Below are 16,186 nucleotides of genomic sequence, written 5' to 3' on the forward strand. Positions count from 1 at the left end.
AGCTATTTAACCGTCATTAGCATTTCAAAGACAGCAGCCAGCCTTTGAAGTGAGTGGTAGGAAAGGGGGACAGTGCTTTGTTTCAGGCCCAGGATGGCTGTAGATCCAACAAGACAGAAGGGTGTTTATTCCCAGGAAGAGGAACTAGGCTTGTGTGGCCAAGATCCCAGTTTTCCTGCATGGAACAACCCAGGATTCTACCAGATGCCACAAGAGAGTTTGCATTAAAAAAAACAAACACTCTGTGTGGGTTATTTTGGGAACGTACAGAACAGAGGTGCAGTCACCATAAAACCTAAGGACAGTTGGGGGGAAATGCAGGAGTGTGGCAGATTTATTGAGAGAGGGGACATACACAGGACTGTAAAAAGTTTAGGAGGAGGAAACATCTCCCTCTCACTTCTATCTGTGCCCACCCTGCAGTGACTGTGCCCCATTGCACGCATGCACACTACCTACACGCTCTTTGCTCTGTCTGTGCTGCTAGGGAAGGGTATAAACTGTAGTCAGCAGTGCACTTTAATAAGCACCATGTACTGATCTCAAAGGCAGCCTGTTTGCTGTCTAACTTTTAACATGCACACTGCCAATTTATTATCTTTATAGATTCCAATGCGATTAAACACAAGGAGAGTCCGCTGGGGGTGGAGGGGAAGCCAATTTTATCTAAAGCATCATGTTAAAAGAATCTTACCTAATTCCTTTGGTTTGAACGATACTGTGGTGGGAAAGTCTGGATACAGCTGATATAACCTGGAAAGGAGAAAAAAAAAGAAACCCTGGTGTGATTACAATAGAAAAGGGAAGCTATAGCTGAAGCTAATGGAGAGAAAGATACTTGGGGATCAATTTTCAGACCTGCTGCTACCATTGACTACTACTGAAATGTGAGTGCACAGCCCCGCTGACAAATAGGCCCTTATCTGTTATGTGGTAGTTCCTAGCAGCCCCGGTCATTGATCAGGACCCATTGTGTTAGGTGCTGTACAAACATTGAACAGAAAGATGGTCCCTGCCCCACTAAACTTTATTAAAGCTGAGATCACAACCCTATCAAGAGGCAAAGTAAAATTAGAGTTCTTTCTTCATTCCCATGGCTTCCGAACATTCCAACAAACCAGAAGACAACACACAAGGGCTTATGACAGCGCATAGGGATCATCGTGTTCACATGACATTCTATCAATGCTAACACAACTTTTGTTTTTGCTGCTGAATGGAAACAAACAAAAATTCTAACCTTCTAATATAAAGGAACCAAATAGGTAACAATGTAATACAAGGAAATTCCACCTTGGAGCTCATGCACAATAATTCTAGACCTGCTCTAATGGTTTTATGCAATAATCAGTACCTCTTGAAGAATTCTAGCCTGGTATTCTTTTATTGGATGATTTATGATCTTTTTGCACATGAAATAAAAAGATTGAGCCTAATTTCACTGCTAGTGTAAAGTGGACTCAACTCCTATCATTTCAATGTAGTTGTGTCCACTTATACCAGGGTGAACTTGGATCATTGTCTTGTTTTCATAATAGATCTAACCCAAAATCTGATAAGTGGCATACAGAAAAAATATATCATTAATATGTATGCTGTGAAAAATTCATCCTGTTTTTCTACCAGGTGTAGCTCTGATAACTCTTGTAAATTGACAAAATATGCTGCAATTTTGACCTCTAATGAGAAAAACTGAACCCACTTTTCATTTAAAAAAAATAGAACCTGCAACCATCATTTTGCAGCCCCTGGAAAGAAAAAAAAATTAAACCCTATTTTATATTTCCTTGCAATATTTTCTTTCCTGGATCTCCTCTTTTCCAGCTGCTTGGCATCACAAAATCCTCTTTAGCTAGTGAACTTCCAAGGAAGTGGTTAGTACCTGGGCGTGGCAGTAAGGACTCCTGGGTTCTATTCCGGGAACCACCACAGAATATCTGAGCTTCACTAAGTGCTAGCTTGCCTGGGATTCAATTTCCCCATCTGTAAAACAGGGATACAAGTTCTTACCTACCTCACAGAGCTGTTAGGAAGTGTTTATAAAATTGCTTTGAGATCCTCACATGCAGGATGACATGTAAATGCAAAGCTTTACTAGAACTATCAGGTGACATCATGAACTGGTAACTCAGTATTAGGACCAGATTTTCTGAAGATCTCAGCCTCCAGCAGCCTCCATTGTGATGCCCTCTGTGCTGAACTTTCTTTCAAATCTGGCCACTCTATTGCCGGGCAGGAAAACATAGGCTCTGCTCTTGGATTCTTGCTGCCCAAGCTAGCAGGGGACAGGAAGGCCTCAGGTCATGCTCATGACCAGTGGTGCTGGAACAATTTGTATAGTGGGAGTGCTGAAGGCAGAAACCATGTACTTCGGTTGTTATTATTACTTCAAGCCAGGAGGTGCACCAGCACCCCCAGCAGCCCTAGATCCAGCACTTATGCTCACTACCAGTTCCTCTGGTGGATCATGATTCAAAACCTGTCAAAACTAGAGTCCTTTTCAGTCCTCCCTGGCCAGAAGGCTGGTGACGGTAAGATGCAGAGTGGGGGATTAGGATGGTGACATTTATAAAGCATACAAGACAGGTATATCCGCAGGGCTGTAGCCAGCACACTGAGGATCTCTCAGGAAAGAGAGAGAGATCAGCCGAGACTCTGCCAATGAGACACTTAACAAGAAAGCAAGACAAAACCTTTTGACCTCTCAATATGGCCAAATCTCTCTAGATTTCAGGCACAGCTGTATTCAACAACATTTAGTAGTATCTGTTGTGCTCGAAATGGCTTTTGTCTTTCTTAGCACCCGTTTTTGGTCAGAGAACTTTCATTGTTTTTTGTTTCCCCTTTTGGATTCGTTGGCTGCTTGGGTTGTTTTTTCTCTCCCCCTAAATTGAACTTTCCTGTGTTTCACTTTTTTGAAAATTACCTATATTCAACTTTAAAATCTGCTATCTACACTAAACTGAAAATGCAGGTGTAGTTAAAGAAAGAGAAAGCAGGTCGGTGGCTGGGGGATTTTACAAAATAGGATCTGAATTGTTGGGCGGGGGGGGAGGGATTAAAAAAAAAGAAAGGATTTCAATTGGAGGAATTTTCGATTGCATTTTTTTTTCCTTTTTCATTTCAACATTTCCTGCAGTGTTGAAAACCCAACCCCAAAGCACTGGACTACTGCAGAAACAGCAGAAAGTGAAACTGACGATAGATAAGGTGAAACAATCCTGTGTAATGACAGGTTTCAGAGTAGCAGCCGTGTTAGTCTGTATTCGCAAAAAGAAAAGGTGTACTTGTGGCACCTTAGAGACTAACCAATTTATGTTGCTCTGGCGGATAGGTGTGGAGAGGAAGCAAACACCGAAAAAGAGAGGGATGCACATGGCTATGAAGAGTTTTCCATTTCAGCACTCTAAGGCTTGTCTACACTGTCAAGTTTTGTTGCCAAAAACTGCCTTTTGGTGACAAAACAGCAAGAACATACATACTACAATGGGACTTTTGTCACCAAAAACGCACAGTTTTGGCAACAAAAAGCTTCCACCCCTACGAGAGACTTTTGTCTTTCCCCGTCCCTTTATTGTCGACAAACAGCCAATGTAGACACTGCTGATTGTTTTGTCGACAGAACTGGCTTCCGCCAGTATCCCACAATGCCTGTCCTGATGGCTCTGCTCAGTGTTTTGATCTCTGCTGCCCTGCAGGCATGCGCCCCTCCCCTTTCAAAGCTCCGGGAGGTATCTGTGTGCTGCTCCCTTTGGGGAACAAACAAAGAGCAAATCATTGGAATGCTCCTGTTCTGCCCAGCACTAGGAACAGAGCAGCAGGCAGGCGGCTGCTGCAGCCAGAGTGGAACAGACCGCTGGGCTGCTTTGCCATTCCTCAGCACGGAGAGCTCCCAGAGCTACTCATGATGCCGCTCTCAGCAGCTGAGGGAGCTGCGGGAGAACTTGGAGAGACTCCCAAGATGCGCAGCGATCATCTCTTCCTTCCCACAACACTGTACCATGGGATACATATTCACGGTGCACTGCTCACCCTGTCGATGATGGTGTCCCCAATGTGGACGTGATCTGTTGACAGAGGAAGCAAGCGTGAATACCCTTCGGCGATTTTTATTTTGCCAACTTCCGGGTGTCGACGTAAGTTTTGTCAACAAAACTTGGTAGTGTAGACAAGCCCTAGGGTGCTGTTAAGGACATAGGTAAAGGGCTGATTGTCTTGTCCTTGGCCTTCAAGGCCCTACATGAATCTCGCCTTGCTTTTATATTTGACAGAGAGCCAAAGTCTGTGCTAGTGTACATGGGTGTGACTCCACTGACTGCAAAGGGAGTTATGCTCATGTATACCAATGGAGAATTTACCCCAGTCTTACAACTTTGACCCACCCCACCCATGCACACTCCCCACCCCTTTGATTCCCCCCAAAGTGTTCCCATTAATGCTCTTGCTGTCCCCCTACTCAAGAAATGACTTCCGTTCTACCCTGCGGATCCACTTTTAAATTAATCAAAGTATGCACAAGCCATAAATGCATAACAACGGCTCGGATATTATTCTGACTCAACCCCCTCTCCTTCTAGTGTGCGATAGCTCCAGTCGCTGAGTTGCATCTAAAATTAAAATCCTTGCAAACACACGAGGGACGTTAACCAGGCCTGATTGATCTCAGTGGGACTAGTCACACACATAAGAGTCTGTAAGCTCTCCTGGGCACATCCATCTATCTGGACGGTAGGACGTCTAGCATACTTCAGTAAAAATAAGTAGTATACTCTTATATGTTTAAACAGCTTGTTATCAGGACAGCATCCCTTTAACAAAGGGAAAGCCCATAGGATTTGACGTAGCAAAGTAAAAAGCAAACATTCTAGTTGTATATAGCATGTTGAACGTCTCTTCTAGCCAAGTGCCAAAGCTGTGTGTCTTGTGGTGTATTTTCCCCTTGAACGTAGTCTGCGGTATTGTCTAATTTTTGCACACAATTGTTTAGATCTCTATAAAATCCATTTGAAAGCACAAAATCACTCAGTAAAATTAGTATTGCCATGTGGTCTCAAAATGCTTTGGTGCCAAGTATCAGAGGGGAAGCCGTGTTAGTCTGTATCCTCGAAAACAACAAGGAGTCTGGTGGCACCTTAAAGACTAATCGATTTATTTGGCATAAGCTTTCGTGGGTAAAAAAACCTACTTCTTCAGATGCATGGAGTGAAAATTACAGTTGCAGGCATAAATATACTGACACATGAAGAGAAGTGGAGAACTAGTGTCAACAAGGCCAATTCAATCAGGGTGGATGTGGTCCACTCCCAATAATTTATGAGGAGGTGACACCCACATCCAGCCTGACTGAACTGGCCTTGTTACCACTGGTTCTCCACTTAGAATCATAGAATATCAGAGTTGGAAGATACTCTGGAGGTCATCTAGTCCAACCCCCTGCCCAGAGCAGGACCAATCCCCAACTAAATCATCCCAGCCAGGGCTTTGTCAAGCCTGACCTTAAAAACTTCATAGAATCATAGAATATCAGGGTTGGAAGGGACCCCAGAAGGTCATCTAGTCCAACCCCCTGCTCAAAGCAGGACCAATTCCCAGTTAAATCATCCCAGCCAGGGCTTTGTCAAGCCTGACCTTAAAAACCTCTAAGGAAGGAGATTCTACCACCTCCCTAGGTAACGCATTCCAGTGTTTCACCACCCTCTTAGTGAAAAAGTTTTTCCTAATATCCAATCTAAACCTCCCCCACTGCAACTTGAGACCATTACTCCTTGTCCTGTCATCTGCTATCACTGAGAACAGTATAGATCCATCCTCTTTGGATCCACCTTTCAGGTAGTTAAAAGCAGCTATCAAATCCCCCCTCATTCTTCTCTTCCATAGACTAAACAATCCCAGTTCCCTCAGCCTCTCCTCATAAGTCATGTGTTCCAGACCCCTAATAATTTTTGTTGCCCTTCGCTGGACTCTCTCCAATTTATCCACATCCTTCTTATAGTGTGGGGCCCAAAACTGGACACAGTACTCCAGATGAGGCCTCACCAATGTCGAATAGAGGGGAACGATCACGTCCCTCGATCTGCTGGCAATGCCCCTACTTATACACCCCAAAATGCCATTGGCCTTCTTGGCAACAAGGGCACACTGTTGACTCATATCCAGCTTCTCGTCCTCTGTCACCCCTAGGTCCTTCTCTGCAGAACTGCTGCCTAGCCATTTGGTCCCTAGTCTGTAGCTGTGCATTGGATTCTTCCGTCCTAAGTGTAGGACTCTGCACTTGTCCTTGTTGAAGCTCATCAGATTTCTTTTGGCCCAATCCTCCAATTTGTCTAGGTCCCTCTGTATGCTATCCCTACCCTCCAGCATATCTACCACTCCTCCCAGTTTAATGTCATCTGCAAACTTGCTGAGGGTGCAATCCACAACATCCTCCAGATCATTAATGAAGATATTGAACAAAACCGGCCCAAGGACCGACCCTTGGGGCACTCCGCTAGATACCGGCTGCCAACTAGACATGGAGCCATTGATCACTACCCGTTGAGCCCGACAATCTAGCCAACTTTCTACCCACCTTGTAGTGCATCCATCCAGCCCATACTTCTTTAACTTGCTGACAAGAATACTGTGACTTTAACTTGCTGACAAGTTACTTGTAAGGTAACTCCCTTCTCTTCATGTGTCAGTATATTTATGCCTGCATCTGTAATTTTCACTCCATGCATCTGAAGAAGTAGGGTTTTTTACCCACGAAAGCTTATGCCCAAATAAATCAGTTAGTCTTTAAAATGCTATGGGTGATTCAGCCTGGCCGCAATTCAGGAAAGCATCCCTATTTTGGTATGGCCAAAGCAGGCCAAAGCATACCAAAGCCTTTACAATTCTCGAGATTCACGATTTTTAAAAATAATAGATTGTGGGTTCTTTTCATTTACTTTCACGTTTTTGAGCCTTCAGTGTTCACATCTTCAAGGTTTTCTTTGCAACCATGAGATCTAAATCATATATTTTTTTAAATTGAAGAGGAGATTCTCATGTAATAATATAACTCCAGGAGTTTGGACTTTGGTGTTTTTCTTAAATATCATGAAACCCACTATAAAATCAAAGAGTTGGCAATGCTGCTATTCAGCGCAGCACTTAGCAACTCGCTAGAGTCAATGCATGCATATACTTAAGCAAGTTATTTAAGCTAAACACCTTTTCAAGCACTTTGCTGAATCTGGGCCTACGTACGTGTTATTGAATACCAGCTACAGGTATTGCAAAGTTTAAAAACAAAGTGTTTAACTACTAAAATTTACTAAATACCATCATGAGTATTGTCATAACAATACAGCTAAGGGTATCCTAGAATTCCTCCCTACCTGTAAGGGGTTAAGAAGCTCAAATAACCTGGTTGGCACCTGACCAAAAGGACCAATGGGGACAGAAGATACTTTCAAATCTGGGGTGGGAGGAGTGGGGGGAAGGAGAAAGGCTTTGTTTGGTGTGTTCTCTTGGGAAGCAGAGAAGTATCAGGTCAGAAAACTCCTTCTCTGATAAACTATCCTAAAAGTCTCTCATATTACAAAAATTGAAAGTAAAAGCCAGGCAAGGCGTGTTAGATTATCTTTTGTTCTGCTTGTGAATTTTTCCTTTGCTGGAGAGAGGTTTATTCCTGTTTTTTGTAACTTTGAAACTAAGCCTAGAGGAAGTTCTGTTGTGTTTTTAAATCTTTTGTTACCCTGTAAAGTTATTTTCCATCCTGATTTTACAGAGGTGATTTTTACCTTTTTTTAAAATAAAATCCTTCTTTTAAGAACCTGACCGATTTCTCTATTGTCCTAAGACCCAGGGGTTTGGGTCTGTGATCACTTTGTAACCAATTGGTTAGGATATTATTCTCAAGCCTCCCCAGGAAAGGGGGTGTAAGGGCTTGGGGGGATATTTTGGGGGAACAGGAACTCCAAGTGGTCCTTTCCCTGATTCTTTGTTAAATCACTTGCTGGCAGCGTACCCTCCAAGGGCAAAGAATTTGTGCCTTGGGGAAGTTTTAACCTAAGCTGGTAGAAATAAGCTTAGGGGGTCTTTCATGCGGGTCCCCACATCTGTACCCTAGAGTTCAGAGTAGGGAAGGGAACCCTGACAAGTATTCAACCCCATTTAGCAGAAGTTACTTCATTAACTTCAGCCCCCTCTCCAAGGCTTGCTGCAATGGAGGCTATAGCAGAAGACATCTCTCTCTCTCTCTCTCTCTCTCTCTCACTCACACACACACATATATCAAAGGTGCAAACATTCTGTCCAAAGAGGAGACTTCTCAATCAGCCCAGTAGACATTTTCAAGACTCACTCGACATTGCAAACCTCACCCTTGAGCACTTGTCCCCACAGTTGTTCTGCCACTTGAATATAACTGTCATTTATGATTTGTAAAGAGGTCAGGGAAAAGAACATATTATTAAGAAGAGACCGAGACTTAAATGGAGTTAAATTTACCAAACGAGCAGAAAAAAAATCATCTGACCTACAAAAGCCCAGGCTGGAGGCATTCCATCTGCTTCTGCTACATTTCTTTCCCGTTTTCGAGCTGACATGAAGAGGAAAAGCTACTTTTCATTGCCTCCCTCCTGCTTGCCCCCACATGCAGCCAACCCCAGAAGACAGACTTCTTGCTCAATCAATCATGGAGAAAATGGAGCTTAGGGGGCTCTCTTTAGGCTAACTTCACATTCTAGGCAGTGAGTCTGCAATGAACTCCATGCAGACCGGCGCCTGCCTCTGTGAGATCAGAAGGGCCCCGACGTGGGCACCAGTAGCTCATTGTGGGATCAGGGTCTTACAGTGCAATCTTGTTTATTTTTGCTTTCTGCATGTTCCAGATCCCTCAGGTCATCCAGGCAAAGATACAAGCCTGATTCTCAGTTAATCTTGTGGGACATGGGCCATCTTAATGTCTCCTGCATTCTAGGGCTATGGAGTCTCCTGCAAGTTAGACCAGTCTTGGAGTTGGGCAGAAAGGAGCTATGATGTTACACCCCATATTCTTCATAGAAATATTGTCATGATATGAATATGACATAACCAAAATATACTTTATGCAAGATGGCTCATGTAAGGTATCATTGGAAAGGTTATAATTTACTGAATGCGATTATCGAATTTGTATTCATGTATCATTTCTGTAGGAAATTAGGAAGTTAGGAATATTGACAACGTATCTGTATTTCAAATGTGCTACTTTGGATAACACCCACAACTAGCCTTTCAGGTACAACAATGAAAAAGTCAGACACGGCTGATGGCCCATCAGCAGAGACAATGGACTGTGAAAGAGCTTAGTCTTCCTGTGGACACTCCAAACAGCCTGTGAGTAATGGCTGTAACAACCCTGCAGAGACATGTGACTGAGTCACCTAGTATTGGACCCCACCTTGGAATGCCAATGTTTTTCCACTGGAAGACAAAGGCTTCTCACCATACAAAAAAGCTATATAAGCCAGGGGAGTGACATCGGGGTTCTCCTCTACCTCCCTGCCCAAAGAGACACTGAAAAACACCTGGAAGCAAGAACTGAGCTGTGGGGAGAAGAGCTGAGCCCAGACTGAAAGGGTGTTTAGCCTGTGAGTAATAATACCTGAAGTTTCAAGCTGCAGACCAGTGCAGCTGGCTTTCAAGAATCTTTGCAATCTGCCTGAATCAACATTTAAGGTGAGAAATTACTATTTGTAGCCAATTTCTTTAGTGTATTAAGTTTAGTCTCCATGTTTTATTTTATTTGCTCAGTAATTTGCTTTGTTCTGTTTGCTATCCCTTATATTCACTTAAAATCTGCCTTTTACAGTTAATAAATTTGTTTTGTTTATTATTAAACCCAGTTTGTGCGATTTCTAATGGGAGGAGGGGGGAGAAGTTGTGCATATCTTTCTTCGCATTGAGGGAGAGGGCAAATTTTTATGAGCTTGTGCTGTGCAGATTTTTCTATATAGTGCAAGACAATATACCCTTGGGTCTGCACTCCAAGGGAGGTGGGCACCTGAGTGCTGGGGCAAGTCCCTTAAACTGAGTCTTCCCACAGCTGATTTCAGTGTCTGTTCTTTCCGCATCTGGTGTGGTGCTGCCTGTGTGCACGCTAGAGGAGGCTTAAGAGCCTGGCTCAGCAAGACAGGTTAAAGGGGGCCCATGCTGGCAGAAGAGGCAGGCTCAGTGGTATCTCAGCACATCAGGTAGCATCTTGAAGGGCGGCAACCCACCACAGGAGCCACAGGACAGACTGCTCTGGCCATGCTCCTGCCACACACCCTGGGCTGAAGGCTGGGAACAGAGCTGTTGCAGAAACCTCATGGCAGCTCAATACTATCCAAAGACATAGCTTCCACAAGGGGTGCTTCTCCTTTCAATTTAAAGCTCCTTTGTCCTCCCCGAGTGGCCTAGAAGTCCAGAATCAAGCTGAAAGAGTGTTCTTAATGTGTCCCATCCCATCCTGTCCCTGACCAAAAACGGCCAGCAACGTTCATAGGGAATAATAGTAAAAATAAAAAATAGTGTGTTTTTCATACACAGGATCGTACAAAGAACTTAAGAACTCAGAGTGGAGATGGAAGAGCCCTGGTAGATCACGTAGTTCATCTCCCTGACAACCCTACTCCAATTCTGCAGCATGGAAGTCTTCGTGGGGGGCCTCTTGGAGTTACTGTCAATGATAAAACCACCACCACCACCACAAATCATGCAATTGAAAATAATAGCGTAAACTGGGCAGAGCTCCCACAAGGGATATTTGTTCCCCTTGGCATGCTCTGAGTGGAAAACCACCAGCTCAGAGAGGCGTCGCAGTAACCCAGTGCAGGCAGCGGTTTGCACCAAAGCCTGGCGTGGAACACGAGAGTTGGAAAACAAGAGCAGAGACGGATAGGCGGCTGTCCCACATCCCCTCACCTCTGCCCCACTAGGATGTTTATTGTGCCTGACTCATGTGAGAAGTTGTTGTGAATGATGCTCGACAGTCACACGCCCCAAGTGACCTCCTGCTGCAGATGGAGAAGAAAAACTACTGAACGCTCACTCCTGCTGCTAAGAGCCGCCCTTTGGGCTCAGCATGGCCCTAATGCGCTGAGGCGGAATGTTTATTGCTGTCCCTTAGAATAGTGAATGACATGCCCCTGGTTACACCTTAGAGCAAAGCATTAAGACCCAGGAGTGAGGTATATAATCATGAGCGTTATTGATTATTTCTGCACTGCATTATTTCATGCACAGCATTAACTACGCTCCCAAAGTCTGGTCCCAGCATGTATGGGGTTCACTGTAAATCTGGGGATGGATTCTCTGGAATCAACTCTTTTGTGAGTTTTCCAAAGTCATCGTCGGGCATTTGGAAGGCATGTCCCTGGTATATTAGTGCTACCTCACTGGCTACTTTGCAGAAGGAGGGATTTCCAAAAGTGTTCATCCTTAGCCTCTAACTCATCTCCCCAGGCAGTCAATGGTAACTGAAAGTCCTACTTTGGTTTTGTTCTGGAGTGGTGTTTATGTGATGCCATGATGCAAAGTCAGATCTCTGAGGAGTGAAATTTGGTCATGTTTCACTCTAGTACTTGCAGACAAGGAAAGAGGAAGAATGTGCAATGGGGAAAGCTGCATCAGGAGGCAGAATATAACTACCCACATTGGAATTTTACCAGGACATTCAGGTTAACATGAAAAGTGCCATGGAACCTTTAATGACCACACGTGTTCAGGGCCTCAGCTTTACGTATCATCTACAGGATTGCCAATTTTGGTTGGATATATTCCTGGAGATTTCATCACAGGACATAATCTTAATTAAATATTAATCTTTAATTCCTGGAGACTCCAGGCCAACCCTGGAGGGTTGGCAACCCTAATCATCTGGAATATGGTACCCTCTATCAGCACAATGGCCTCAAACACCAAGCTGGGGCATTGGGTCAAGTGTAGCGACTTGGAGGAAAGAATGTCCCTTAATGGCTAGCCCATGAAATTCTGCCATCCAAAAATAGTGACTCTGGTCCTACTCTGCTTAGCTGGTGACAACCACTGGGATGACAACAAGTGTTATGAATCAGGACATAGGCAATGGTAGCACACTTTGAGTTTACAGACAACCCTGAACACCAGCAAACTACAGAGACCAGAAACTGTTGCTTGCCGACATCATTTCAATCCAGCTGTAGACACCCGACATGTGGTTGGCAAATGCTTTACCGTCACGCTCCCCTGTGAAAAAGATCACATGTAAAGAAATAAAGCAAAGCCCAACAATTAATACAGCAAACTGCAGGCCGCATAATACCTGCTGCCCCCAAAGAAGACCAGAAAAAGAACTTTGTAGAGCTCAAAAGCTTGTCTCCTTTCACGAATGGATGGAGACTGGTCCAACAAAAGATATGCCCTCACCCACCTTGTCTCACTCATTCCCTGGGACCAACATAGTACACCACCACTGCAAATCTTCCAGAGAACATCTAATACATGATGTATATGGCTTAAGATGTGCCATACGTGGATTGCTATAATTATTGCAATGGCAAAAAAAAAATTGGTTTATTGAGGCGCTGGAAAGCTGAAACAATATTGCTGGGAAGGGGTGGACTGTGTGAGTAATGGAAATAGCATCTTAATTTGTCATTGCTAGGTTATTTCATGTAAGGGCAAGTTCGTAAGTGAGGAGACCCATCTCTGACATGTTTTTGTTGTACAGGAGTGAGAAAAAGTTCAAGACTTCCTGTGTGGAATCTTCCTCCCCCTGGTCCCCTTGACCTTAGTGGAGCCAGGATTTCACCCCAGAAGTCCTTACCTCCTCATTCATACGTTTGCAGCCTTTGTCACTCTGCCATTTCTCTAACCAATAATTACTATAAATTCCAGCATGGAGCTTCTTAACAGGCTTAGGCCTGCAGGAGAGACCTTCTGGTCTTCAACTACGGCTACACATGGCTTGGAACTGAAGCATGAGAGGCAACAATACACGTGCCATAGTTTTGAATTTAACAGTTAACTTTTACATGGTGAACAGAGAACTTGAATTATTCAGCAAACCGAGAGCAGAACTTGGCAAATGTCAAAACTTGGCCAAGTTTCTCCTGGCTGAAAACATTACTAACTGGAGATCAGCACAGAAAAATTATACCAGAGTGAAACAAGGAACTTTCCCTGCACCCTGGACATCTTCCTGTCCCAGCACATCTGAACGGAGTACTTCCAGAAACTGATATTTTGACAAATCAAAAGCACAATGGAGGGCATTATCCAAATAGCTCACAAGGCCATATCTCTTTAGAGTCTGTTACTGACAGTCCCTCCAAACACACAGCTAAAATTAGGGACTTATTTTATTTGACAAAGCTTCCTTTTTTGCTACTACTGCTGGCATTTGCTTGCCTTAATAACTTTGAACCCTCATCCATAGTGAGAGCGTTTAAAGGTTTCATTTGGGCAAACACCAGATCATCCTCATCACTATGATTGCAGTAGTGTATGTCCAGTCATGGACCCAATTGTGCTACGCAAATATATGTACAAACATAGAACAAAAATACAGTCCCTGCTCCAAACAACTTACAGTCCAACTCCTAAGTTACAGCTAAGATCCTCACCCAGATATACTTTGAAAATGAAATTAGAGCTGGCCAAATAACTGAATACACAGTTTGAGTGCTGGTCTGAAAAAAAATAAAAATAAAAAAATAGAATTGGGTCAACCAGGAATAAAAATATTTAAAATTTGTTGGCAAAATAAAGTGTCAGAAAATCTCATTTGGGTTGACTCAAAACAAAACATTTTGTTTCAATTTGATGGCTTTTTTTTTTAAAAAAAAATTAAATTTTTTTTTTAAGTACAGTCAAGGAAAATTCCAAAACAAAGCACCTTTCTGATTTTGTTTTTTAAAAAACAAACCTTCCCCCGCATCTTAAACAATTAATCAAAACCAACCAGAATTCATGAATTGTTTTGTTGACCCAAATCTGCATTTTTCAGCTAAAAAGGTTTCTCGTGAAAAATTTCATCCGGCTCTTAATGAAACAGTTTATAAGAGAGGGTTGTGGGGTTTTTTTTATTATTTTTTATTTTTGTTTGTTTTGTTTTTTTAACAAGGCACTTCAATCAACAGCTCTTCTGATCGAAAGTTCCAAGGAGAAGAAAAAAACCAAACCAAGCCAAAAGGAGCTCTGTTTCCATTGACGGTAGCTGATGGGAACCCGGCACTATATTTCATCTTTATTCCTGTGCTGCTTATCTCCGGCCATTCCCCCGTTTACTGTGACTCTGAGAAACATCAAGTAAAAATGTGATTTCTGGTAATGTCACACTTCAGCGAACAAATACGTTCCAAACAGAGAAAGTGAGAGAGTGAGAGAGACCAACCCTACTTTAAAACATAAGCCAGCCCTGCCTGCAAGCTCCAGGCTATGCAAAATGCTGTCTTCATGGGAATGACAGGACATCAATCTTAGCACTTTAAAGGACAAATGTGCAAGCTGTCATTTTAATGAGCATTTTTAAATAAATGTTGAGTTTCCCTTTTAAAAAACGACAGAAGCAGCAGGAGAGGAAACAAGGTTAAATCACATGACTGGAATTCAGGGAAATTGGGTTCTGTTCCCAACCTTGCCAAAACATGTGTGACCGCCTCCAACCCTAGGCATGTTATTTAACCTCTCTGTGACTCAGTTTCCCCCATTTATAAAATGATAAGACTAGAACTGGATTAACTTTTTCAGACAAAACTTTTTTGGTGATACGAAAATATTTAGTGAATTTGGGCTGGTTTCAAATTGTTCATGGCAAAGTTGCCCCCCAAAAATTCTCAAAAAAGTCAAAGTATTTAATTTCAAGATTATTTTTAAAGAAACTATTTTGATCTTTTTGGTTTGAAATGACTTTTCATATCAAACCTCTCTTTAATTTTATTTAAAAAATACAATCAAAAACATTTTTAAATGGTCATAATTAACCAAAACATTTTGTTCAACCTGAAATTATTTTTTTTCAACTCTTCGATTCACCAAAAAATTACAAATATCTTAGTTTTCAGTTCAATGTGAAACAATTTCCCCCTTCCCCCCAGTTTTTCAGAATGGCCAGTGAACCAAAAAGAAAAGTCTGTTATTCACACAGCTCTAGATACGTGCCTTGAGACCCTTTGACGAAGGAGTTATAGAAGAGGAAAGCTTCACCACAGGCTAGTGGCATTTGAAATATAGTAGGCCAGATGCATAATAGGATATGCAGAGCCAGTTTGCAGCATCTGATAAAGTTCATACTCTGCATGACCTAAAAATAGTATAGGAAAAGCCCTTGCTCGATTTGATTGGACTCTGCTGCAGTGTGCTATTACTTATCAAGCTCATTAAGCACAAGAGTTTGCTTGTGAGACACGGGCAATTACGACAGAATTTGATTTCCAGTGAAATTAAGGATCAAGTACATTGTTTGCTACTTCAGGGTATTTTTCCTTTATTTTAAAAAAGGGGAACTAACTAAATTCGGAACATTTTGCCACATCAAAGCCACCAAGTACGGTTCTGGTGATGGTGAATATAAGGAGTGGCTAGAATTTACAAACGTGGGTGTCTAAAGCTAGGTGCCTAAATTTATAGCTCGGCACTTACGCAAATGGGCCCGCTTTTTAAGAGGTCCTGGGTGCCCACACCTTCCAAGGACTCAGTGGAAGTTATAAATACTCAGCACCTTTGTAAAAAGAAGCTTGAACAGCCACTCTTCTAGTGTCAAGAAAGCACTATTATCCCCACCATGGTCTTGGGGCTAATGCACTGCACTGGGACTCAGGAGATCCTGGTTCAAGAGCCTTTTCTTTCTAGTCCCTCAGGCCCCAACCCAGCAAAGTGTTTAAATATGTGCTTAACTTTAAGTCCCCATTGATTCCAGTCAGCTTACAAACATGCTTAAAATTACGCAAGTGCTTAAGAGCTTGCTCAACTGGGGCCTTATTCTCTCTGTAACTCAGTTCCCCAGAAATAATGATGCTACTTCCTTTCTGCCATCCTTTGTCAGATTTTTCTGTTTACATTGTAAGCTCTTAACAGCAGGGATGGTCTCCTGCCTTTGTGTATGTCCAGCACCAAGAACAATGGGACCCCAATCTCAGTTGAGGGCCCTCTAAGAGTCTGTCTACACTGCAATAACACACCTGTGCTGGCCTGTGTCAGCTGTCTCGGGCTCCCG

At 42.9% G+C, this 16,186-nt stretch overlaps 1 protein-coding gene across 8 annotated transcripts in view; it reads right to left on the reverse strand.

The window, feature by feature from the left end:
* Nucleotides 1–16,186, reverse strand: part of VAV2 (vav guanine nucleotide exchange factor 2) — a 326,386-nt gene that overhangs the window by 126,781 nt on the left and 183,419 nt on the right. For all 8 annotated transcript variants that reach the window (XM_073313966.2, XM_073313965.2, XM_073313964.2 and 5 more), the window contains one exon: nucleotides 695–753. In XM_073313966.2, the coding sequence (XP_073170067.1) occupies nucleotides 695–753 (59 nt within the window). The remainder of the gene's footprint in view (nucleotides 1–694; nucleotides 754–16,186) is intronic.

This window comes from Lepidochelys kempii, chromosome 16 (genome assembly GCF_965140285.1).
Source record: "Lepidochelys kempii isolate rLepKem1 chromosome 16, rLepKem1.hap1, whole genome shotgun sequence".
Classification (NCBI taxonomy): Eukaryota; Metazoa; Chordata; order Testudines; family Cheloniidae; genus Lepidochelys; species Lepidochelys kempii.